Source organism: Notamacropus eugenii, chromosome 4 (assembly GCF_028372415.1).
Source record: "Notamacropus eugenii isolate mMacEug1 chromosome 4, mMacEug1.pri_v2, whole genome shotgun sequence".
Lineage (NCBI taxonomy): Eukaryota > Metazoa > Chordata > Mammalia > Diprotodontia > Macropodidae > Notamacropus > Notamacropus eugenii.
In genome coordinates, this window is record NC_092875.1 from 120,142,398 (window position 1) to 120,168,653 (window position 26,256).

Sequence of the window (26,256 nt, forward strand, 5' to 3'; positions counted from 1 at the left end):
AGTATTATTACTTATTATAAGATACAACATTTCTTTATCAAACACAGGACTGCATCTTTATAATTTCAACAGGTTCAGGAAGCTCGGGAAATTTGAATGTAGATTCTAAGTATTACTTTGTTGGTGTTCAGTCATTTTCAATCACGTCTAACTCTTTGTGACCCTATTTGGGGTTTTTTTGGTAAACATACTGGAGTGGTTTGCCATTTCCTCTTCCAGCTCATTGTACAGATGAGGAAACTAAGGGAAATGAGGTTAAGTGACTTAGCTAAGAAGTGTCTAAGGCTAAATTTGAACTCAGGTCTTCCTAACTCCAGGTCTAATGCTTTATCAACTAGCTGCCCTCAAGCATCGTTATACACCTTTATATTAACATAGCTGGGAGTGATTTTCCCCCGGACATTTTTACCTGGAGGAAAAGATAAGCATTTCATTGAAACTTATCAAGAAGTAGAGTACTGTCAAGTCTTTAAAGTGAGTGTTTCCTATGAGGTCGTAACTGCCTTAGAACAAAACCAAACCAAACCAAACCAAAAAAAGAAGAGTAGTCATGTGCTTAAACGAACTTACCCCTTAACATAAATATCACTTGATTTTTGTCCTGTGAAGATATTCTCATCCTCCAAAATGACATCTTCTGTATTCCAGATTATTACTCTTAGTTCATAACTGAAACAGGAAGAAGTCAACATTATATTGTGGAAAAGAAACTTTACGGCATAGGATGGAAAGTACTAGATCTGAAATTGGAGGATCTAGGTTCATGTCCAAACTCTTCTACATATTCATTGAGAGAACACCAATGAGTCACTCAAGCCTGGTATTCCCATGTGCAATAGCTAGCAGTCCTATAGAGCTTCCATTAGGTAAGTTGTCTTATTTGATCCTCACAACTCTGGCCGAGGTAACTCTCTGACACTATCAATTACAGGTGAATTGTCAATTTTTTTGGTAGTAGTTTTCAAACCAGGAGTTTCTCACATTGATGAACAATGAGCCTGGACCCCCTTAATAAATTATTTTTATTGTTGCTATTGCTTGTCCTTTCTCAAAGAGGACCATGACATCAGGATAGTGATGCCAGTGACTTGCAAATGAATTGGATTAAGTGAGGGAGGGCAGTGCAAAGTCACCTGCCTCACTTTCTCCACCAGAGCCATCTGGCTCCAGTCACAAGATTTAGATCAAAACAACTGGAGATGGTCTCCTAAACCATTTATTATCAATAAATGAATCACCGGTGTAATCATAAGACCTGATAAAACGTTATCAATAAAACATAATACTTCTAACAATAATCTTTGTTGCTTCATCATTTTCAGTAGCGTCCATGACCACTTTGGGGGTTTCTTGGCCAAGATACTGGAGTGGTTCGTCATTTTCTTCTCCAGCTCATTTTACAAAAGAGGAAACTGAGGCAAACAGGGTTAAGTGACTTGCCCAGGGTCAGTTGGTAAGTATATAAGGCTGGATTTTAACCCAGGTCTTCTGAACTCCAGGCCCAGTGTTTTATCCAATGTGCCACTAATAAATGGTATCATGTACAGTTATGATTACTATAACATAATGTTTTAATTAATATAGCATGGCATTTTGTACTAAAATATAATTCTTCTAATAAACCAAATTATAATTATGAAAGCCATATCATTATTAGACTGATTAGGAATTGTAGGATTTGGGGATGGAAGGGATGTTAACATCGAATCTAACTTTCTCATTTTTTAGATGAGGGACAAAAAGGTAATGTTTTGTCCAACATTTCACAGGAAGATAGTGGCAGAGCCAGAACTCGAATTCATACCTCTTGAATCCAAATCTAATTCACTTTGTTATTGTTTTTGGTCTTATTTTTGTTATTTTAAAATATTCATGGACATAAATGGCAACCATATCCTTATCAGTGCCCTTGCATATCTATTGCTTGATATTTTCCAATAGAGGTCCTCTGTACCTGAAAGCTGCCATCAATACCTGCTCTACTTTGGTTCAGGGAGCCACAGCATTCCAGTATTCCTGCCCCACCCACCATTACTATGAGAAGGAGGGAGATTCTGAATGAGGACTTGGCTGCTATTTACTACCATTATGGCCACCACATTGCCATCACCACAAAATGTCAGCATAGTCTGGTGGAAAAGACAGTGTATTTGAAGTCAGAACATGTGTATTTGAATCCTAGCTTAGCTAATTAATATTTGTAGGAATCTGGGCAAATGACATAACCTCTCAGCATGTTTCCTCATATGTGAAATCAGGAAATTGTAGTAGGTGATCCCTCAGTTCTTTTTAAACTCTAAACAACTAGATACTGCTCACTTTATAATCTAAATTCATAGCAGCCTCCCTGTGATCACCATAGACCATCTGTGGGACTTGAAATAAAGCCACTATATTTTTTCTGATCTTTCTTTTTCATCTGTAAAATGGGAAGGGTAGAACAAGAAACAGGAGTTATTAGCCTTTATGTGTGTCATCAACTCCTTTGGCAGTTTGGTAAAGCCCATGGACTCCTCAGAATAATGTTTTTTAAATTCATAAAGTAAAATATGCATAATTTAAAAAACCCAAAAGTTAGTAAAAATGAAAATGCAATTATTTTTCTAGTCCAAAGTCATGGATCCATTAAAATATATCTATGGACCCCATGTTAAGGACCCCTGAACAAAATAATTGCTAAGATCCCAATTAGCCTTACCACTCTACTATTTAAAATTTACTTTTTCAGTCACTTTCAGTCCTGTACAACTCTATGTCCTCATTTGTGGTTTTCTTGGCAAAGATACTGGAGAGATTTGCTATTTCTTTCTCCAGCTCATTTTTCAGATGAGGAAGTGAGGCAAACAGGGTTAAGTGACTTTAGGGTTACACAGCTAGTTTTGAACTCAGGAAGATGAGTCTTGCAGCCACTCTATCCACCGCGCTACCTAGTGGAGGAAGCACCTGGTGAGGAAGTCCCTTTACCAGTGAAGATTAGTACCTTCTTTGTAGTTTATATGCTTAGAGATTTGCCTGGTGCACTGAGAAGTTAAGCAACTTGCTCAAGGTCCCATAGTCACTGTGTGTCAGAGATGGGATTTGAACCCAGGTCATCCTGTCACTGAGTCTGGCATTTTCTCCAATTTACCTCATAGCCCCTCTATGATGAGGTTACTAGGTGAAAATCAGAAGCAGCTGGACACAGTCTGAAATGATTTCCTGATAAGGAAGCTGATGTTGGCTGCCCTATACCTTCAGATTAGAAGGGGAAAATAAGCCCTTGGTACCTCTGGAATAGAAGCTAGGTGACTCAATAGATAGATCACCAGGCATGGAGTCAGGAAGATCTGACTTCAAATCTGGTCTCGGACATTTACTAGCTATATAACCCTGGGCAAGTCACTTCACCCTGTTTCCCTCAGCTTCCTCATTTGTAAAGTTAGATGGAGGAAGTAATGGCAAAGCACTCCAGTATCTTTGCTGAGAAAAACCTAAACGGGGTCACAAAGAATCAGACCTGACTGAAATGATTGAACAACAACCACCCTCCCAAATACACTTGAATGGGACCCACTTATACATATAAAACTTCAAAGATCTAGAATTTGGTAAGGAAAGAACAAAGCAATCCTCTACCCATACAGATGGTATGATTGAGTAAGTTGTTTCATGATGTATTATGAGTTTTTTAAAATCACCAACTGGTGCTCTACATGCTGGTGCTGTACTTCTATATATTCAGTTGGACTAGGTTTTGGATTGCAGATATACAATCCATCACTGTAAATGTATGCATAGCCTTTCCAGCTTAGAAGGACCTGTAAGAGTTTGTATCCTACTCAAGTAACTTTTGGGCACCTACAGTACTGGGAAACCTGAGTGAGATAATCAAGGACTTTGGTTAAGGGCTATGGTTTTCTGAGTTGGAAGACTAAATGGCAAGCTAGTGTATGCTAAGCGAGTCTATGTTGGTTTATGCTAACAGCAAAGCCACAAATTTCTTCACTCTGTGCCATCACTACTGAGTTCTCACTGTTACCTTCTAGTCAACCGCATGTGTTAAAGGTAAGGATTTTTTTATTGAGTCATTTCAGTCATGTCCAATTCTTCATGACCCCATTTGGGGTTTTCTTGGCAAACATACTGGAGTGGTTTGCCATTTCCTTCTCTTGTTCATTTTATAGATGAGGAAACTGAGGGAAACAAGGTTAAGTGGTTGCCCAGAGCCACATAACTGGTAAGTGTCTAAGGCCAGATTTGAACTCACAAAGATAAGTCTTCCTGATTTCAGACCTGGTGCTCTATCCATTGCTAGCTACCCAAGGTAGGGATGTAGAACCTGTCAATAGAATGACATCTCTTCACAGTGAACCAGTTGGCAGGACCTGTCATTCTTCCAAAGTGCTGTCCCCATCAATGGCAGTGATCAAAATCAAATAAGATTCTGTCAAGGGCATGTAAACTTTCTCTAGGAATATGAGGTTAAAGGGGGGCAGTTGAAATCATGGCAGCTTTAGTCCTATAATTGCTGTCCTAAAACATGATCTAAAACTATAGAACCTTAAAGCTGGAAGGGAATTTGGAAGCATAGAATAATTGGGAGGGACCTTAGAGATAATCTAATCATAGAATCATAGATCCAGAGCTGGAATAGATCTTGGCTTCCAATCCTCTCATTTTATATTTGAACAAGTGAGAACCAGAAACGTAAGTGACTTACCCAAGACATATATGTACTGAGCATTATGGGTAAAATTTGAATTCACATCCCTTTTCTCCATATCTGGAGCCCACTTCACTAAACCATACTACCTCCTACCAGCCCCCTTATTATACAGTTGAGAACCTAAAAATCAAAAGCTCTTACTGATAGATATTGGCCATTATCTCATCTTCCTTGGTCAAAAGCTTTTAGTCAGCAAAGTTTAATTGTCATTTCATAGAAACCCATTGATCCACCCAATCTAACCCCATGATGTTCATAAGATGACATCATGATCTCTTCCTAGTAGAGGCATCTGTAGTGCATTACCCTTTTGGCTTCCTTGGGGAGATGTCAACAGGTGGTCCAGGCATATCTTTGGGAAACATGTCTACCCACATTTGCAGGCGACCCTTTTGGAAAGAAGAACAGACTGTTTACCATCTGGAGGCTTACCATTATTATGTGTAATATATCTCAGATGTTTATAAGCCAACTTTTTTTTCATTTTCAGTGGGAATTAGAGAGTGAATAAAAATAGCCCTTTTCTTATATTATTTTATTATTCTGTGAAACTTCTTTATGACAGCAATATTAGAGGACAGCTATAGTTTTATATTAGACTTTTGCTATAGAGATATTTGGGGAGAACAAAATATGACCCACAGAACAGTTGAATCTCATATGGTAAAAATCTTATGAGAATGGGAGTCTACCATATTCCAGTGGGCATGTTTCCCCTAATATCCAGTTTTCTTCTACAGAATAATCCAAAAGCTTCAGGGACACATTTATACTCTTAGAACATGAGGAGACCCTTCATTGTGCTGCTGTAGTATATTCATCCATCAAAAAGTAGTTACTGCTTCTCCACTCAACACTTTGACAGGTATCAATCAACAAATCAGTCAATATTCTCCTATGTACCCAATACCATGCTAAGTGTTGAGATACAAAGATAAAAATTAAATAGTCTCTTCACTTAAGGAGACAAGGTACTGAAAAGGATAAAAAAGCACAAAACAAGATCCCTCACCTCAGGAAGCTTGTTGTTTACTTGGGGAAGTGAGACTAATATACATGAAACATAAATGAAAAATACAGACCAGTAAATAAAGAAGTGCTAACAGTGTGTGATTGATGATTAGGAAGTCATAGAAAATGGAGATCAATGAGGGCTAGGATAGTCAGGGAAGGCTTCATGGAAGAGGTGGGATTGAAGTAGACTTTGACATATGGGTAGGATTTAGGGGATGAGAAGAAACACTACTGCGTGCCAAGATACTGATAGAACTTGGGAGACTTGTGTTACTCCACTCTCATCCACTTCTTCCGGCAGCTGGCATTGTTGTGAGCAGAGAAGTTGTGACACAGACCTGGGGCAATTTGATATTAACATTTCCCCCAGGTTGATTGATCTGGGACCCAGCTGTGAGGTCTTTGTGCAAATTTAACTAGTGTTTACACTTTTGGCAGGGAGCCTTTGAGACCCCAAGAAATATCCAGGCTGACTCCTTTTAACCTCCTGGCTGGTGTTTTTTACCTTTTATATTTCTGAACTGCCTTCAAAACTGCTTTGGGAATGCTTTTACCTGGGGGTTATTGCAGTTTTTTTAAAAGGACTATTTGAACCCTTAAGCTCTAAGCAATCTTTTGCTGCAGATCAGGTGTTGGCAAACTTTGGCCCAGGGGCCAAATCCTGTTTTTATATGGCCTATTAGCTAAGAAAAATGTTATATAAACGACAAATAACTTTTTATGTAACTCATACTACTTTTAAACAAAGTTGTATTTTGAAATGTAAGAACTATTCTTGGCTAGTGGGTCCTCAGACAATTACTAGCTGTGTGACCCTAGGCAAGTCATTTAACCTTGATTGCCTCCAAATTTTAAAAAAATGAATACTCTGGAGCAATTCTAGGCAAAGCATCTGGGTCATCATACTGAATGTTTTGGGACTGGGTCATTAGTAGATCAGGCTATTATTTAAATTTATGCAGAGTCAAGCTTATTCCCAAAGAGTGTAACCATTCATAACATAAAAGAGAATAAAACACGCAGTCCAAAGGTGACTCAAGGGGAAAGAATGACAAGTTTTAAAGGAAAATTTCAACCAACAAACTATATTTCCTGAGAACAGACATAGTCACTTCCCTACCTGCTCCATTCCTGGTTTATCCTTGTGATATAGAGGTCGAGTTTCTATGTGCTCTGGAACAAGTTTACATCCAACCTCCGGGATTTCATCCCAGGAATGTAAAACTTTTAGTGCCAAGTGCTCGTAAGATTCAACCGTCTCATCTAGATGGAAACAAAGAGAAAAGACCTTGAGGTTAGTATGTACTTACGCAGGGACACTGAAAGAACTGTTGTGGATGTTTAAAGATAATTTCAAATAATAGTTTAAATTTAAAGATTAAATACAATGAGTTTGGGAGAGCAAGAGGGGAAGTTAAGGGAAGGGAGGTAAAAGGAAGGGAGAAAGAGAAGGAAAATGGGAGAAGAGTGACCCTCCCCTAAATCAAAAGTTCAGAACCAATTTCCCTGTACAAGATAAACTTCTTAATACTACAGTGAGCTCTAGGGTAGAACTGACCTTGCTAATAATTAGAGGGTGGCCATACATAATCTGTCAGGCCCTGGGAACTGTAGCAATCCCTTCTTTGATCATCAGACTGGACAGGGATTTATCATTTGTCCAGCAGTACATATAGCCCTTCTCCCTTCTCTCTTTTGTTCAGAGAAAGAATCAAATTGATGCAAACACTGCTACTCTGAAAGGTATGACAATCTAATATAATAATATTATAATAATATTATTAATTATATTATAGTATAATATATTATATAATATAATAATAATAATATAAAGGCAATATAATGCCTTGGTGCATTATATAATAGACCCTTGGGGTCTATGCCAAAGCTCCTTTGCCTAGTCTCCACTCCTCATTCCCTTTTGTCCATCCACATCATGTCTATCCTTCCCATGAACCTCTTTCACCTTGTTCTACCCTTCTGTAACTCCATTCTACTGTTAACAAGCTCTCCTTAATAAAAGATCAGCCCTTGAAATTATGTTGGATATATTTGGTATTTAATTTTTAAAATGTAATATGCAGCTTCTCCTGAAAAGAATACAAGCTCCTTGAGGGTAGGGATTGTTTTGTTTTTGTCCTGTATCCCCAACACCAAGCATAGTATTGGGCCCATAGGAGGCCTACTGAATTGAGAGTAGAAGATAAAAAGGAAAAAGTGGGGATCGGAAAAGAAGAAGAGTAGAAAAGAGCTTGGCTCAGTTCTGTAAGTGCTTTAGGACTGAAGGTTGACATGACCAAGAATGACCAGAACCATGGTCTTTATCTTAGGCAGGACTAGACTGACAGGGATTATTGACAACCTTAAGTGATTTTGAACAAAGCCATTCAGATGTTTGAGAGCTAAGGAGAAAGTAGGGTTCTCTGTGGGATCTCAAATAAGTGGGGAGTGCTGAAAACATCAATCCCAGGTGATAGAGGAGAACAGGACATCCAGAGCTGTACCTAGTATATCTGACTCTGGATCTTATGGGAACTCAAATGAAAGTAGAACCCAGAAGCACAGGAGACTCAGCTCCTGAGTCAGTTAGTTCTTTGTATCAGGAAGTTGTGGCAGGAGTGTACCTCCCCCCACCCTCCACTTTCATAGTGCCCTCTCTTCCCTTCACCATTCAGATTCTCAGGGCTCTTTCCTAACTAAGCCTGATTGCAGGAAAAGGGCCTAGCAATTAATATTTCCAAGATCTATGATTTCTCTGCTGTGATTACTGCCTCAACAGATGCAAATCACAACCTATATCCCTGCCCCTCTTTGCTTAAATTTAGCAGTCTTTTGAGAGTTGCTATGACCAGAGTTTTAAATAGGGTAGGGTAACTGAGGCTTTGCCCATGGGGTATTAAAATTAAGAAGGTGCTAGCAACCCTTGGGAACAAATAACCTTGGTGCCTACTGATCAAAAATGATTAGCTAAAAATTAAAATTCCTCCTCTACCCTTGCTGTTATCCTACTTCAGGTAAATTTTCCCTTAATCTGGTCCCATGCCTTTTTTTTCTTAAACAATCTCCAAAGCTGCTGCATCATGGTGTGTTGGAGACTGCTTTCCTTTCTGGAACAACAACACCCTAGGTGAATTCATCTCCATCCCCCGCCTGCCTCATATATAAAAATGTCTAGTTACGATTCTGATTGTGCTCAAAAAATTCATTCCATTGTGCCCCTAAGCTATTAATGAATCTCCAGACTTAGCTGGGCTGATCCTTAGACAGCAGACATGTGGCCCACCTCTGGTTCTGTACTCAAAGACTTTCTAGCTTAGTAGGGCCTGCCTATCAACTTCGTAGAATTATGCTCTCTGTCTTAGCTTCTATCACCCCAAGGTCACCTCAATAGAAGATGAGTCATAGCAGGGAATTGTTAGGAGAAGGTCCTATTAATTATCATTTATACCTCAGTAAAATGTCACTAGTTTAAGTCACTGGGAATTTAAGGGTGGGGATATTTATGTCTTAAAACATCTCTTGAATTAAGTAATTATAGACTTTTCCTCCAGTGAAAGTGAAAAGAATCCCAAATATCAGTAAGTACGCGGGGAAGACGTATTCTGGAGCAAAGAATACTCCTATAAGCCCTTGGAATCAGCCACCACATAATAACTGCTAGCATCTGTATATATCTTTAGGGTAGCCAGGTGGAGCAATGGATAGATCTCCAACCCTGGAGTCAGGAGGACCTAAGTTCAAATTTAGCCTCAGACACTTATTGTGTCACCCTGGGTAAGTCATTTAACCCTGTTTGCCTCAGTTCCTCATCAGTAAGAGAAGAGAAATAGCAAACCACTCTAGTATCTTTGCCAAGAGAACTGTGAGTAGGATCATGTAGAGTCAGACTCAAAATGACTCAACAACCAAGTATATATCTTTAAGGTTTGCAGAGTGCCTTACACATGTTAGCTTATTTGGTCTTCACCACAACCCTTTGAAGCAGGTGGTACTATTATTCTCATTTTACATATGAGAAAACTGAGGCTGAGAGAGATTGTGCAATTTGCCTAGGGTCACACGAGGCAGGATTCAAGCCTGGGTCTTCCTGACTCCAAATCCAGCACTCTATCCATTATTCCACCTAACTGCCTTCAAGTCCCTAACTTGATACTCCACCAATATGTGAGGATTCAACAGGCATTGATAAAGCATGTGCTGTAAGCTAGGAAGTATACAAGGCACTGGACTCATGGACATTTCCAACAATTTCTACTTTACAGTCCCATCCATGGTGTTAAAATGGTACCATTTCCCCCCAGTCTTGAATTTCCCTAAGTTATTCAAATGAAGAATAAATAACATAAGTAGAACACATTGTAAAATAGTTACCAGTGCCCTCCTCAGTGAACACCGTTTTCCCAGAGAAGACCTGGTTTCCAACCTGGATCTCCCCAGGTCGAAAGTAAGGCCCAATCAGCTTGTTATCTTTGCAGAGCTTAGTGAGTATTTCAGTGGGTTTGGATGTGTCTCTCCAGGCATTATAACCTTCACTGCAAGTGAGAGCAAAAGGAAAATGAAGAGTGAGACCAAGCATCCCAGTTAGTTATGACCAATTGGAGCTACTGCAGTTATTCATAGAGTCTGTGCTATTTGCCATCTTTACAGGTTTCAGTTTGCATGATGTTGTGTTTTCCCTTGATGGTATAACATAAAAAACCTTTTGTTCGTGTGTATACATGATTCTGGCTTGACTTGGGGCATTGCATCAACTTAGTGTCAAAGTCAATACAGATGTTTTCTGATTTAACTTTTTTTCCTTCCAGGATAGCCTTTTAGCTGCATGCTGCTCAGGGGAAAATATCCATTAGCCCTTTTCATTGTATTATTTTTTTCTCACAGTCCAATAGAGAGTGGCAAAATGTTGCCAATGGTTTGAATTAAAGACTCGATCAGGTTCATTTTTAAGTAATGGCTTCCCTGGCAGCTAGCTTTTAAGTCTCATAAATCCTTTCCCATCATTGCTGGACATTAGTGGATTAGCTTGCATGCAACAGCCAACTAACAATTAGATTTTTTTTTAAATAGAAAATGGTGTTCAGAGCAGAGATCAGATACCTTTGCTTCATCATATCACTATAGCTAAAAAAATACCCCAAGCTACATCAGAACTTAAGTTAAAAGGAAAAAATTAAATAGAATATAATATAGTTTTAAAAGAAGCACAGTAGTTTTTCTACTCTGGGACAAAGATACAAAGATCCTTGAAAGCTCTTTCAAGCCATCCTTACCCCACTCCAAACTTCAAGCATGATTATGGTTAAGTAATCCCAATCAAATCAGAATTTATCTTGTTTTAACAAAACTTTAGAGAAGTGGAAATTTATCAACTCCCTGGTCAAGCCATTCTGATACTTAACAACTCTGTTAGGAAATGCAGAACAATTTCACAGTTTACCTTGATCTTAACATTTCATAAAAATAAGAGCTGACATTTATATAGAATTCTAAGGATTACAGAGCACTTTATATATATATATATATGTTATCTGTTATTATCATCATCATCTTGTTCTGAGCTTTCTGGTGGCAAGAAATAGTCCAGATACAAGTCACTGCCCCAATATTATTCTTTAATATTGACTTTTGTGCAGATTTTTGCCCAAGTGGAAAAAATAACTGACTTTATAACTGAATCAATCCAGTATAATGTAAGCTTATCTTCTGTTAGCTCAATGAAAGCATCTTTGGGCCAACTCTAATAGCAGACAGAGCAATAAGGATGATATTTACCTTATCTTGTTCCCATGTGGTTTGTATTTGCATGGAACAGTGAGAAAAGTACTAGACTTTGGAGTCAGACAGCTCAGGTTTCAACCCCACCCTTGTCACTTATGATTTGTGTCACCTTGGGTATTAGCCTCCTTAGGTCTATTTTCATCATCTGGAAAATTAGGGGATTGGATTATGATCTCATATTTTTTTCCACTAGGTTTCTATATTTTGAAAACTTTCTCATTTCATGTGCCTTGAACATTAGAAGCATTTGGCATAGTGATAACTATTAAAAATGTTCTTAAAGGTCAAGCCTATTCTGGGCAGCAGTTCTTTCTGTGATCTGGTTTGTATATTGAATTTTCAAGGATCTTTTGAGATCTCTTTGTGTAGTAATAGAGAAACTAGATGTCTCCTAGTTTTAACTAAAAAAAAGATAGTGATTTTCTGACGTACAATTTTGGCTGGGTGTTTGTTAGATTATCAAATCTTTAGGAATATGTTGCTTTTTCATAATCTACATTGATTAATAGTCTGACTTCATTAATGATTAACTTCCTGTAGTTTCTGGTAGCAAAGACCTTATCTTGAATAGGTATCACACTCCACCACCTCTTTCTGTAAACACATCCACATGTTAAAACATCTATTCAGTACTTCTTTCTTGACATATATTGGTTGAGTTTTATTTATATTATCATCATCACATGTAAGCCCACATTTCTGTTTTGTCACATATGCTTTCCCCACCTTGTTCCTCCCATGGAAGTGAAGAATAATTGGTTATGATTCCTTAAGTAGGACTCTAAATTTCTTGCAAATTCTTATAAATCACGAATGAAACTTAGGATAATTTTTTTTGGCTCTTTGGTATCTGCCTGGAATGACTAGCTTTCCAGAGTAAGAGAGTAGAAAGATGGGAAGATCAGATATTTATCCAAAAATTTGACTGTGGAGCTTTGATATCTAGGGAGGGAATTTCATGATATTTTAGACAACAAATATTTTAGATATTTTTAGTGTATCAGTGAGTGTGTTCTGTCTGTTTGTTTACAGACCTGGTATTGTACTTGTTAGTAGCAGTGAGAAGGGGCTAGAAAGGTGATTAACCCAAGCAAAGTGGAAGACCTGGTATTTATCATTGAATAATCATATTATAAGTGAAGGCAAAAGAAGCTTCAAGGCTTAAAATGAAATGAGCACTTGTGAAGGAAAAAAATCCCACAGTTAGGACCAACTTTACCAGATTAAGAATAACAGTTTCAAATGTAAAAGGATATAAAATTGTACTTCCATAGTCACCTCAGCAAATAATCATCTGAACAGGAAAACATTCTTCACAGAAGTAGCAAAAACTAAGGTAAAGTTCCAACCTTTATGCCCCTGAAGCTAAGCCTCCTTCTACCTAAACCAGTTGAGATTCCTGCTTTTAAAAGGAACTAGCCTAGTTCACTTGCTGCTAGAGCAACTGCATAGTATATGAAACTCTAGGTAGGTTGGAGGAGCTGAAAGAAAAGAAAAGTGAGGAGATATGGATAGATATTCCTCCTAAACAACAAGTCTCTCACTCTTCATTCTTTGTCCACATAAAGCCAGAAGGGTTCCTAGCACAACCATCACCATTATTGTTGCTGACTACCAGCCATTAGCTTACTAAGGGGAAGCTTACCTAATAGGACAAAAGTAGCCTATCTGCAGAGGGTTTTGAAGGCCCTGTCCGTGGTGCTGAAACAAAGCTGCCTACCATTCCCACCCCAAACCACAATTTTCATTCAATTTTAAGCAACTAGAATTCATTGATTCAACACTACTGATTCAATTTCTATTTGAAAAGTCAATATCATAGCTCCTTATTTAGCTGAACTTTTCCAAAAGTTGAATCATTTCATCAGCCAAACCCAGAGCATCAAAGACTGTGAGGCATGTAAGTACAAAAGACCTAAAGTGTGTGTTGTTGGCAGGGGGGATAGGGAAGATGGAATGGGGAAAAATACTTACATCTCATACTGGCTCTGTAAGCCACAGATTGCTCGATGTTTACTGTAGAAGCGGTTCTCCAGGTCAATTTTGGTCTCTCCAATGAGGTCATCTGACCCAATCATGTCATGGTCATATATGCGGACTGTGAGCAGAGTCTCTTTAGGAAATGTAGCCTGAATCTCAAATGATCTACGGCCCAAGTAGAGAAGATTTCATGACTCAGATGAGATTGATGGTTGGTTACAAACTCACATTTATATAGGTTGAAAAAGCACTTCCTTTAAATATTCTTGTCAGATATGTAGTATATCATACTTATTTCATAGATTTGAAAACAGGTTCAGAGAATTTAAGTGACTTGCTCAGATCACACAACTAGCCGATGTTAGAACTGTGATTTGAATCCAGGTCTCCTGCCTCTTGGTTCCAGTATTAACTTTATTACATCATGTTAAAATCACTTCTTCACTTAGCTATTTGTATCAATGGGCGCAGCCAGGTGGGAGATACAATGAATATAACACTGTGTCTAGAATGAGTTCAAATCTGGCCTTAAAGAATGACTAGTTCTATGACGCTGGGCAAGTCACTTAACCTTTGTCTGCCTTAGTTTCCTCATCTACAAAATGAGTTTAATAATAATGCCTATCTCCCAGAACTGTTTTAAAGATAAAATAAAATAATTACAAAGCATTTAACTAGGTGCCTAGTACAGAGTAAGCACTTTATAAATATTAGTTATTATTATTATTATCATTTGAAGATAGCTATGAATTGAATCAGGCAAGAGACAATGCGCAGTAGTGAACTGAAAGCGGGCCTTTGAATCAAAATTATTTAGGTTTGAGTTCTGACTTTGACACATATTGAGTGTAGGACCCTGAGTAAGTCATCTAACTTCTCAGGGCCTCAGGCAATTCTCAAAGCAAAGGAACAGAAGAGTCACCAATCTGCTTTGTAGAGGGAGTTGCCTATCCAGGAGTTACCTATACCGAAAGAATCACAAGCCCAGAATGAAAGAGAGAGAGAGAGAGAGAGAGAGAGAGAGAGAGAGAGAGAGAGAGAGAGAGAGAGAGAGAGAGAGAGAGGAAGAAGAAGAAGAAGAAGAAGAAGAAGAAGAAGAAGAAGGAGAAGAAGAAGAAGAAGACATAGCTTATATTTTGAAAAAAAAATCTTGATTTATTTTTTTAGATTCAAATCATTTCCATTTTTTTCTAAATAAATTATTGAATGCTAATTTTAAATACATGCATAGTCTTCCTTAGTCAGTGGGATATTATCTTGCTGTTCTTTGATGTTGTGTATTCAGAAAATGTAAACTAATATTGCTGTTTAACAAAATTGAACATAAGGAGAAAAAAATAAAAAAATAAAGTAAAAGAGCTTTAAGGCTATAGGGGACCTCTGAGATCATTTCCAGGGCAGCAAACAGATCTGGACTGGTGAAGTAGTTTGCCCAGAGTCCCACATTTGATGCAGAGCTTAAACCAGAAGCCAGGGCTCTAGATTCTTATTCTAGTGTTTTTCTACTGTCAAGATGCATGCATATAATATTTTCTAATGTAACAGAAATGTTTCTAGATAATCTGGCTGCTTCCTCAGCATGCTGTGTGGCTTGACCAGACTGCCACATATACTGTCAGACCTGCTTAGTTCTAACATAGCAATTTCCACTTGGAAAGGGATTTAGAATCACATCATCCCCAAGAGGCCATTATGCTTCCTGTATAGATGATGAAGCAGAGAGATGGGACAGTTTCAGTGATTATATCTGACTTGAGGTGACTCTAGCAGGTCAGGATATTGCTGAGGGAAAAACTTAATTTTTCTTTCTGTCCAATCATCAGGCTATTGTCTCCCTTCTGGATGTAGCATTTAGGGCTCCCAAAATAGGGCAGTTAGAAGTAACACTCTCTAGCTATTCCACAGGTAAGACTCCCATAGAATTTAGAACTTATCATCATGATTTCCACCACTATCACCATCATGGTAAAGGTCCTAAACCACCTGGTAAAGGAATCTTATGACAGTGGGAATGCTAAGAAGAATAGGGAAAGACTCAGAAGACATTGTCAAGGATGCAGTTGTAGGTGACCTTGTGACAAAGAGTTATTGCTGCATAACTCTTCAGTTTATTCTGTACTTAAGGACTGAAGCAACTTATAGCACACCCTATTGCATGAGTTCTTCAGAGAATGTACAAAGTATATGGAAAAATAAAGACACAGAGAAAGCTACTCAGGTAGCCAGACTTCTCATATGTACTATATAGGTATAGCACAAGGTCCATAGTAATGGAATCCCTTAGGACTCCTGCTCCTTTAAAATACTGATTATAGGCACTGTCAGAGTGGAAGAGAGATTGATGCTCCCCTTAAAGGTATTGGTAGCAGCTTCTGCCTACCTGCTCTCACATCTCGATTTCTTTGCCTCATAATAATATTCATTGATTCATTCAATCATTCACTTCCTCATTCATTCATTCATTCATTTATGTATTCAACAAATCTTTTTTGAGTACTATGTGCAAGACCCTGCAAGGGCGAAGAATGGTACAGTAGAAAGAGCCCTGAATTAAGAATAAGAGGATCTGACTCTGTTAATTACAACCTTTGTGACCTTTGAACAACTCCCTTTGCCTCTATGTCTCTCAGGTATTTCCTCTATAAAACAGGAATTTGGACTATATTATTTCTAATTTGCTTTACAATCCTAACTTCGTGACTTTGAAGAATAAAATATGACCTCTGCAATCAATTCAAATAAATTCAACTCAATTCAATTGAATAAATGTTCCTAACATTCAAGGCAGCTAGGTGACACAGTGGATAGAATACCAAACCTGCAACTAAGAAGACTCATCTTCCTGAATTCAAATCTGGTCTCAGACACTTACTAGATATGTGACCTTGGGCAAACCATTTAACTCAATTTGCCTCAGTTTCTTCATCTGTCAAATGATTTGGAGAAGCAAATGGGCAAACCACTCCAGGATCTTTGCCAAGAAAACCCCAGATGTGGTCTCAAAGAGTCAGACACAATTGAAAAATGATTGAACAAAATACAGCATACATGTTTGTGAGAGCCACAGTTAAGTGCTCACTTTTAGGTGGATTGTATTAGTTAGGTGGTATGTAGTTCTGGGTCTCTACCTTTTGGCAACATCTGGTGTGAACACTATCTGGCCCATTCTGAAATCCAAAAGGAGTGTTACCCCTAAAGAACTATTTGAAAGGAGCCTTCAACCACTCAGGGTAAGTATAGCTAACATTGGCTTATGTGGCTAAATTATGCCTCTTAGAACTCATCTCCAAGAACAACAGCAGTTGCAGGAATTATAATGTTCCTTTAAAACTACAACATTAATGTAATGTTCGGATATGGAAGTTATAGGCAGATAGATCTTAGTTTCATATAAAAGGTACTTTGTATCAATTGGATCTTATTTTTAAAAAATGGAATAAACTTTCCTGGGAGATAGTAAATTCCCCACCATTGCAGGCTGACAGAAAGAGGCCAGATGACTATTGATTGGGGATATTTTAGAGTAGATTCAGTGTTCAGGTTGGGGTCAGACTAGATGACCTTTGAGGTCTTTTCTAACTCTGAAATTCTATCAATCTCTAGTTTACTTGACAATATAGTAAAATAAAAGAGGCACTGAAGAGGAAGAGAAGGCCTACGTTGAATTGCAGCTCTGCTCCCAATTCCCTTTGTAACCTCAGTCAAGTTGTTTCCATTCTTTGTTTCTTGGTTCCTTCATCTAAAAAGAGGGATTTTGAACTAAAATGATCTTTAAAGTCCTTTCCAATGTGAGATTCTATAGCTCTATACATGTAATATGAAGGATCTCTAAATTCTTATGCAGCATCCTAGTGATAATTTAGTGATGCATAAGTCAATTTCATGGAACAGTAAAGAGGAAATCTGAGGAGAATGAAGGGATTTCACTTCCCTCTTCTCTATGAGTAGCAGGGATATGGTAGTCCCTATTTACTATAATAAGACTATAGAAATTTCTGCCATAAGAATTGGTTAGAATCTATAAAAATAGTCACCAACAACCAGTAGAAGGGTTTGGTAGGTAGGTAGGCCTGACTGACATTATCTGATGAATCACAGAATTTGAAAGTTGAAAAGGGGACCTCAGTCGTCATCTAATCCAAGGGTACAAGAAAGCAAGAAGTCATCCAGCTTCTGCTTGAAAATCTCCAAAGAATACTATTGTGGAATACTACAGTGCCGTAAGAAATGATGAGCTCAACGATCTTGGGAAAGCATGGAAAGACTTGCATGAAATAATGAAGAGCGAGATGAGGAGGACCAAGAGAATATTGTACACAATAACAACAATATTGTTTTAAGAATGACTTTGAGTAAGTTATTTTGTCTATTACAAATACTCAGTTACAGAAGACATATGAAAGAAGATGCTATCTTCATCCAGAGAAAGAACTGATAAATAGAAGTATACATAGAACAATTTTACATGCATACATATATATACACACAAACATATATATATATTTTACATCTATATGTATATATATTTGTATCTACTGGTAGTCATCTTGAGAGTGAAGGAAGGGAAGAAAAAAAGAAATTTACATAATAATTTTGTTATATATTTGGAAGGAATAGCAAGTTGTACATAGTGCATTTGAAGTTTCATATACAATCATTTTTTTAATTGTACTGTGTAATAGAAATACTTGTTTTATTTCATAAATTAAAAATAAAATTTAAAAGATACAAAAAAGGAAAGAAAAAAGAAAACCTGCAAAGAAAAGGAACCACTCTAGGAAAGACATTGTACTTTTGGACACCTGTAATTATTGGTAAGTTTTTCTTGCTATCAAGTTTACATTATTAGCCTTTGTAACAACCATTATTCCTTCTGCACTGTCCTCTAGAACCAAATGGACTGTGCCCTCATCAGTATGAGGGCCCTTCAAATATTTTAAGACATCTATTAAGTATTTGAAGGGCTATCACATGGAGGAAAGATTAGGCCTTTTAACTTTGGAATGAGATGGTTCTAATGCTCCCATAAAGACAAAAACATCAATGGTAGAATGTGTGCTGATGTTGGCTTGCTCCACCCTATCAAGTAAGATCAATGTCAGAATCAACCACAGAACCTTTGCTACACAGAGATTATAAATACTTAAGTATTAATAAAGATGGTCCCTGGAATCACATCCCATCTTTACTACTGATGTACTTCATGACATAGAAAAGGCTACTACATTTCATTCTGCTTGTTTCCATATTGTAAAATGGGAAAAATAAAGCTGACCTAATTCATGGGCTGTGGTAGGGAAGAGCTAATAAAAAGTGACTGCAGAGCACTTGGAAAATATTAAGTGATCATTACATCAATGTTAAGTAATGATAAAGGTCAATCCTTGATACAGAGGAACCATGGAAAGTTTCCCTGACATAGTACCCACTGTACTTTTAATCATTCTCATTAATCTGAACAGGCCAGATCATTTATCGCTTCATTTTCTCTGGAGTTATATAATATGAGGACCTGATAGGAGATCAAGTGTCAGAAAGCCCAGGCCTCTCACCAACAAGGAAAGGAATTTAAATAAGAGCTGACAACACAGAGAGAGCAGTCAGCATTTTTAGTTATGGAAGAAAAGGCACTCAAGACATCCAAAGTACATCTCTATTTACTTATTCAATGACCCATGATTTCACTGATGAAGATGTAGTCTTTCCACAATGGCATATCAAAGCCCTCTGATGACTCAGTGCAGCCAACTTGGTCTCCAAACTTAGTTAAGCTTATCCTCGAGCATAGACAACATTAGACAGTGAAAAGAATCTTAGGTTTGGAATCTATAGACCTGAGTTCAGATCACAGCTCTGCCACTTACTGATGTAAAATTGTAAAATTCAGTCGTAAAATAAGGACAGGATGAACTAGCTGACATTTGATTTGAATTCCCTTCTAGATTTAAAACTCTATTGCATTTTACATGTAACCTATCATAAGCTAAGTCTAGAGAACTGAAGGAGAGAATATATATACACATATGCATATATTTTAATTTTATTTATATATGTATATATACATATATGTGTATATATATACACATGTGCATATATACATATACATATGTACATATATATATATAATTTACTGTATCTAGAAGGACCTCAGAAAATCTTTGGAAACATTTAGTCTCTAATGGTGAGGGATAAACAGAAGAAGTAATTCAAAAGAGATTAATTTGGAAAGACATTTCAATATTTCACAGATCCATTCAGATGGATTATCTGAAAACTCGTTAAAGATCAAAAAATAATCTACCAGATTATTCTAATACAAATTCAGTCTTTTCTAATATATATTCCAATATATACATATATTAAAAATTAATAGTTGTATTGTGGAAGACATACTATTAGCATATTTACAAAAAAGTCCCAAGCCCTTCAAGCCCCCCAGTAAAGAAATGGATTGGGCATGGGGTATTCTGGTACTGACTATTCAAAAAACAAAACAACTAACTGTGTGATACTGGGCAAATAAATCACTTTCCTGTTCTGGGCATCAGATCCCTTTGTAAAATAAAGGAGTTAGACTAGCCCCGAAAGAAGATCTCTTTCAGCTCTATGATTCCCAATCCCCATGCACAACAGTGTGTTACATACTAGCAATCTGAAACCTAATAAAGACAAGCTTAGACAGAACACCCTGGGGAAGTCAAAACAGTCACCGACCTTCCAAATACTGGGTTAAGTTGTTTGGGAATATATTTGTCCCGGTCCTTAATTTCAGTTTTGCCAAGGGTTAGTACGATATAGGGATCAGATTTACCATCTGGATCAGCTGGGCTAAGGTTAAATGCCTGGGGAAGAAAAAAACATCCTTTTAATCACCTATTAGTTTTTTATTAAGGTGATTTGCAGCTCCCATGTCTTTTTTTTATTTCTGTGGAGTCCATTTTCATTCAGGTGAACAGAAGTTCCCATTCATTTACCCATCCATCTGGTCAGACTGAAATTTCCCTTGGTGGCTCAGTGATGTTCTGCCTGTAGCTTCTGAGGTGACAGTATAAGAGATATGAGGAGAGCCTTGGTTGGTAGGAGAGGGCCTATGAGAACTAAAGCTTAGTTTGAGTGGTGGAGAATTGAATGACAGTATCAACAGTAGCTTCAAACAGCACCTGGCTTTTTACCATCTTGGAGCCACTTCCCCATTGCCTTCCCCTTATCTAAACCCTGTCCTAAAAGTCCCAGATCAAGAAATACCTCTTCCTTTCAGAGTTTCTTATGCAACTATTCACAAAAACCCTTCCTTGGCCAAATGTATGGGAACAGCTCTCAAATCCCAGAATCTCAGCCCAAGAGGGATCCACAGAGGTTATCTTGCTCAGCCTTCAACTGAACAGCAATCTTCTTACAGCATGTCCAACAAGTGATGATCTAACCCTCACTTGAAACTGCTAGGTGGCATAGTGGAGAGAGAGCTGGACTTGAAGAAGAAGAGGAAGAAGGAGGAGGAGGAGGAGGAGAAAGAAGAGGAGAAGAAGAAGAAGAAAAAGGAGAAGTGTTGCCCCAGTGGGAGCATTTAATGTAGTAGGTGGAATGTACCAAGACATGGGTCATGGTAATCACTGAGACTGTGATCACTGCTATTTCATGGAGGTCAGAAATGGCCATCTATAAACAGAATATGGTGCCCCAGATTAGATTCTCTTTTTTTTTATGATCAGGCAGACCAAAGCTTTTGATAAAGCAACCTGCAGTAACAAGTAATTTACTGGGTGAAAAACACTCTCCACCCCCTACAACCTAGATCACATTTAGGAAATATGATTATTAGGCAATCAGTGGGCAAATACCTATTGAGCTCTGTTATGGAAAATACTAAACATTAGATATAGTCCCTAGCCTCATTTTCAGCAAGGAAAGTTGTGAATTTATGGAAGGATAACTAACACTGATAAATGAAAAGTGAAAAATCCTGACAAGTGGTACAAGAGATAAGGTGAGCAAGGATGGAGTAGGCTGAGCTGGAGTTGTCAAATCCTATCTCCTGGAGGAAAAAGCTCCAGCTTAACCAGATAGAGGGATTTTTGTTTTTGCTTCTACTCCCAGTTCCCCTTCCTCAGCTTCACCTCAAGTCTTTCTGCCTCCCTTTCACCCAATCACACAGTACCCCATATGGGGTCGTGACCCACAGTTTAAGAAGCACTAACCTAGACATTTCATTGTCTTCCTCTAATGGATAGCCAGAGTGAGCAGAACAAGAGGGCTAGAGAATGTACCAGTGCCACAGAACCATCCCTTGACCCTACCTGGGAAGCACTTTCAAAATCAGGAAAGTCAGTGAAATACCTATGTTTGAAGACCCAACCTCACCCCATTTCAGTGCTAGTGAAGAGAACTGACTTACAGCAACGATATACACCCTGATCAGGACGTTGATAGAGTGATTGGGTGGAATTCCCTGCTGGATTCGAAGCTGCCCTCCATCCTCTAGGCTAGGATCTTCTGGACTTTTGTAAATGCAGAAGGAGCCCTATAAATACACAAGGTTAACTTGGTGAATAAATAACAGTAACTATTAATATGTAGCATTTACATGGCACTTAAAGTTTGCATAGTACTATCATCTCATTTGATCATTATAACAACCCTGATTTGGATGCTATTATTATCTCTATTTGTCAGGAAACTGAAGCTCAGAGAGAAATTATGTAACTTGCCAAGAATCACACAGTAGTGTCTGAGACAAGATTTAAATTCATGTTTCCCCGAATCCAAGTCTGACACTCTTTCTAGTATACCACTTTGCTGTCTAAGAAACATCCTTATACCTTAAGATACTTCAAGTTTAAATAATGCTTTAAGTTTAGAAAAGCATGTTTCTTATAATGACCTTGTGAGATAGGCAGTACAAGTATTTTTAATCTAATTTTACAGGTAAGGAAGATGAGGCTATGAGAGGTTGAATGACTTGCTCATGATTACACAACTAATCAACTTTTGTGGCGAGATTCAAGTGCGGGACTCTTCAAGAATAGTGCTCTAGCTCCTATGCCACAATGGCTCTCAAATGTAATAGACTATAGATGGATAGATTAAGTGGTGGTAGATTGGTACTTCTGAAATATTAAGAGAACCTAAAGAAGTCCTTCCAGTAGGCTAAGTAGATCCCTCATGGAGAATTTATGGAAAAATCATAGACAAGAATTGGGAAGGGTCAAAACAAGACATGAAGCTATGGAATGGCTGAGGTTTGCATAAATGGAGGGAATACCCACACTAGCAAAATAAACCTTTATATTAAAAACAAGGGATCAGCTTGCCAAATTGGATAGAGCACTGGTCTCAGTGCTCAGATCAGAAGATCTGAGTTCAAATATGGCCTTAGAAATTTCTTGGGCAAGTCATCTAACTTCATTGTGTCTCAGTTTCCTCACCTGAAAAATTGGGGGCCAGACTTGATGTCTTTGAAGGTCCCCTCAGGTCATCAATGAGCCTAAGAACAGATCCCTCAGAATGTGCTGTCCTTAGATAAAGACAATGTTTCTAACCCATCAATTGACTGCATCGAATTATGTTCAAGTAAGGAAGATTGGTCTATATTGAGCAATTTCTTGTCACGTTTCTATTGTGTTCTTTGAGAATCATGGAATATCAATGACCTGGGAAATATGTGGCTTGAAAATTATACCCCACCAAGTATAGAATTTGGACTCACCTTAAATTTCCCTATTATTCTGTCTCCATCAATACTGTGACCATCATCTGTGGACTTGCCTCTGCAGAGCTCAAAGGTTTTTACCCAGTCTTCAAAATTGCTAAATTCACTCTCCAGATCTCCATCATAGATCTTTAAGAAGAAGGGAGAACATTCTAGTTGAGAAGGGAAGATTTAAGAACAATTTCACAAGTAAAATAGAAATTCCTCTCAAGCCAAAGTCATTCTCATGGACCTGAATATGATTCATAGGTTTTGAAAGGACAGAAAAGGGATAATAATGGCTAACATCTATATACTTCCTTAGTTTACAAAACACTTTATAGACATTATCTCATTTAGTCCACAAAATAACATATGAGGCAGATGCCATTAGTACCCCCATTTTGTAGATGACGGAACAAAGACTGAACAGAAGTGACTGGGCCAAGGTGAGACAGCTTAGCCAACTCTATGACAGGTTATAGAAGAGCAGAACAGTGAAATCCAATAGGGCATGTGGGAACACTAACCACTCTGGGAATGTCTGGGTCCTGGCTGAATCTTTTCATAGTTTACCTTTACCCTAAAACCACACACGCAGTAACTTCTAAAGTGGTGAAAACCAAGCTCATTGAGTAGTGTCATTCAGCAGTGGCCACTGTATTCCTCTGTCGGGATAGAGCATGCACTCTATATTCTCAGAGTACCCTTGGTCATCTTCTTGTGTTGAATCAGCAGAGAGAGAAGGAGAAAGAGGATAAGTCTACAGTTTTTTGGCATGCTTTTGTTCTGTGTCAATGCCTAGCTGAACTGTCAATCAGAAGTGTGTTATTGTAAGCCACTAACCAGTGGCAATAGGGAGAAAGGGACCAAGGGAGTGACATTCTCGCCTTTTTGAACCAGCTCTTTCTGGTTCTCCATTAATAGCAATTCTTAACATAGGATTCAACATTTTAAGAGAATAAGGCTGGCCTCTTGAATTTAGGGCTGGTTGTTGGTTAAGATTCTTTTTGGTGTGATGATATATCCTACTTTTTATTTTTAAGACTAGACCCTTGAGGGCATAACTGTTTCACTTTTGTTTGCATATATATATATATATATAAATATATATACTTATTACGGTCTTTGGTACATAGTGGGTGTTTAATCAATGTTTGTTCAGTCAAATTGCTGACAATAGTTACATAAAGCTAACCTGCTGATTACCGAGGGGCTTCCACGGGCTGTTATTCATTAGCAGAAACATTTAAGTCCAATTCAACCAAGAAATTATTCACTGAGTAATTTATGAATGGGTAAGTAGAAATGTATGGCTTTTCCTTGAATATTTCAGTCATACACAAAGTGTCCCAAAAATATTAGTGCATTGTAAAGTTTTAATAGCCTAAATATTTTAATACTTAATATGCCCTAGAGAAGAAAGAAATCACCATTGTTTTATATTGGAAATTCCTTAAAGTAATATTGATCACAAACTATCTATAATGTGTAGTCTTTTTTGTTGCTTTTGTCTGAGAGACATTAAGTGACTTGCCCACAGTCATCAAGTTAGCATGCATCAGAGACACGATATGAACCTACATCATCCTGACTCTAAGTCTAATCTTTCTACTATGCCTTGTTCTCTCTCTTTAAATTACACATTCAGAGTCGCACATTTCTAACAACATGCAAGAAAGCAGGGAAATACTATTATGTCAAAATTTGTCATGCCAAAGTTAGCAACAGCTAGAGTTTAGACTTTAGTTGGTTGGTTAGTGTGTATGTGTGTGTATACAGGGGAAGTGTACACACAGCTCCTGAGTTTGCATACAAACTAAATCAGGGATGGAAGAATAGTTTCAAATTCAGTCATCTGAGTTCAATATATAGTTATATAGTGAAGGATTAGCATTTGTTTACTCTTCTCTCATTTTAGATGTGGAATGTGAAAATATTGATTTCAAAAAAGGTTCCTGCTTTATGATTTTTACCCATGAGATTCAAGCAATTATTCATTGTCAAGCAATAACAAATATAATAAAAGGTTGTTGCCTCTCTTGTTTTTAATACAAATGATACTTTTATTAATCCATGATTTCATTTGGGATGGGTATTCCCTCTACTCATGCAAATCTCAGCCAGTTCCCAGCTTCCCATCCTGTCTTGTCCCATCCCAATTCTTGTCTATGATTTTTCCATAAATTCTTCAAGAGGTATATACTCAACATACTGGAAGGACTTCCTTAGGGTCTTAGACTTGAGAACAGAAATGCAAACAGAAGTTTAATCAATGACTTCTCACTGGTCTTCACTAGTTAACTGAAAAGATCCTACCACATACCTTCAGGGTGGCTAGGTTTGAGATGTTTTCTTCCTTTGGTTTCTTCTTGAGTATTTTATCTTTCTTCTTCTTTGGCGTGTCTTCTATAGTCACTACCACCTGGTCTGTTTTGGTATCTGTGGAAATTCAGTCATAACACTTAAATTTCTAATTCTTCTAGGGAGGAAAGAAGGCATCTCCATTCTCGTCTATACCTTTCAAAATTCTTCTTTTCCTTCCAGGATCAACTCAGGACTCTCTTTTATGGGAGGCTTTCTTTAATCCCTGCCCCCTCTCTCTCCCTCCTCAAATTCCTTCTCATTAAGCTGATGGGTGAATACATTTTGTCCTCCAGAAGAAAGTAAACTTCTCGAAGGAAGGAATTGTTTTCATTTTTTTGTCTCTATGTCCCCAGCACTGTCACAGTGACTGGCACATATGAGCTGATTAACAAATGGCTGTTTCATTGAATTGAAGGATAAATACCTGCTCCTCCATTTCTCTTTTAATTTCCTCCATCTTCCAAATCCTTAAAGCTCACTTCCATTTCCTTCCCTCTATAATTAATCATGACCTTCGTTTTCCCATATGCTTTTAAAATAACAACATAGACACTCTCTATACTTCTAACTCTTAGTCTAATGCTTGGAACATAATAATATGGTCTCCCATTGCATCCCCAGTCATCCAGATGAATATCTGGCCACTGGACCCAGATGGCTCTGGAGGAGAAAGTGAGGCTGGTGACCTTGCACAGCCCTCCCTCACTCAAAACAAAGTCAACTGTAA

General features: G+C 37.8%; 1 protein-coding gene across 1 annotated transcript in view; it reads right to left on the reverse strand.

Moving 5' to 3' along the window:
* FER1L6 (fer-1 like family member 6) overlaps nucleotides 1–26,256 on the reverse strand; it is a 222,837-nt gene that overhangs the window by 38,101 nt on the left and 158,480 nt on the right. The window contains exons 29-37 of the mRNA XM_072606566.1: nucleotides 25,489–25,604; nucleotides 23,181–23,312; nucleotides 21,870–21,995; nucleotides 20,192–20,319; nucleotides 13,472–13,642; nucleotides 10,091–10,251; nucleotides 6,840–6,982; nucleotides 5,012–5,094; nucleotides 571–669 (exon numbers count right to left, since the gene is read on the reverse strand). Coding sequence (XP_072462667.1) covers nucleotides 571–669; nucleotides 5,012–5,094; nucleotides 6,840–6,982; nucleotides 10,091–10,251; nucleotides 13,472–13,642; nucleotides 20,192–20,319; nucleotides 21,870–21,995; nucleotides 23,181–23,312; nucleotides 25,489–25,604 — 1,159 coding nt within the window. The remainder of the gene's footprint in view (nucleotides 1–570; nucleotides 670–5,011; nucleotides 5,095–6,839; nucleotides 6,983–10,090; nucleotides 10,252–13,471; nucleotides 13,643–20,191; nucleotides 20,320–21,869; nucleotides 21,996–23,180; nucleotides 23,313–25,488; nucleotides 25,605–26,256) is intronic.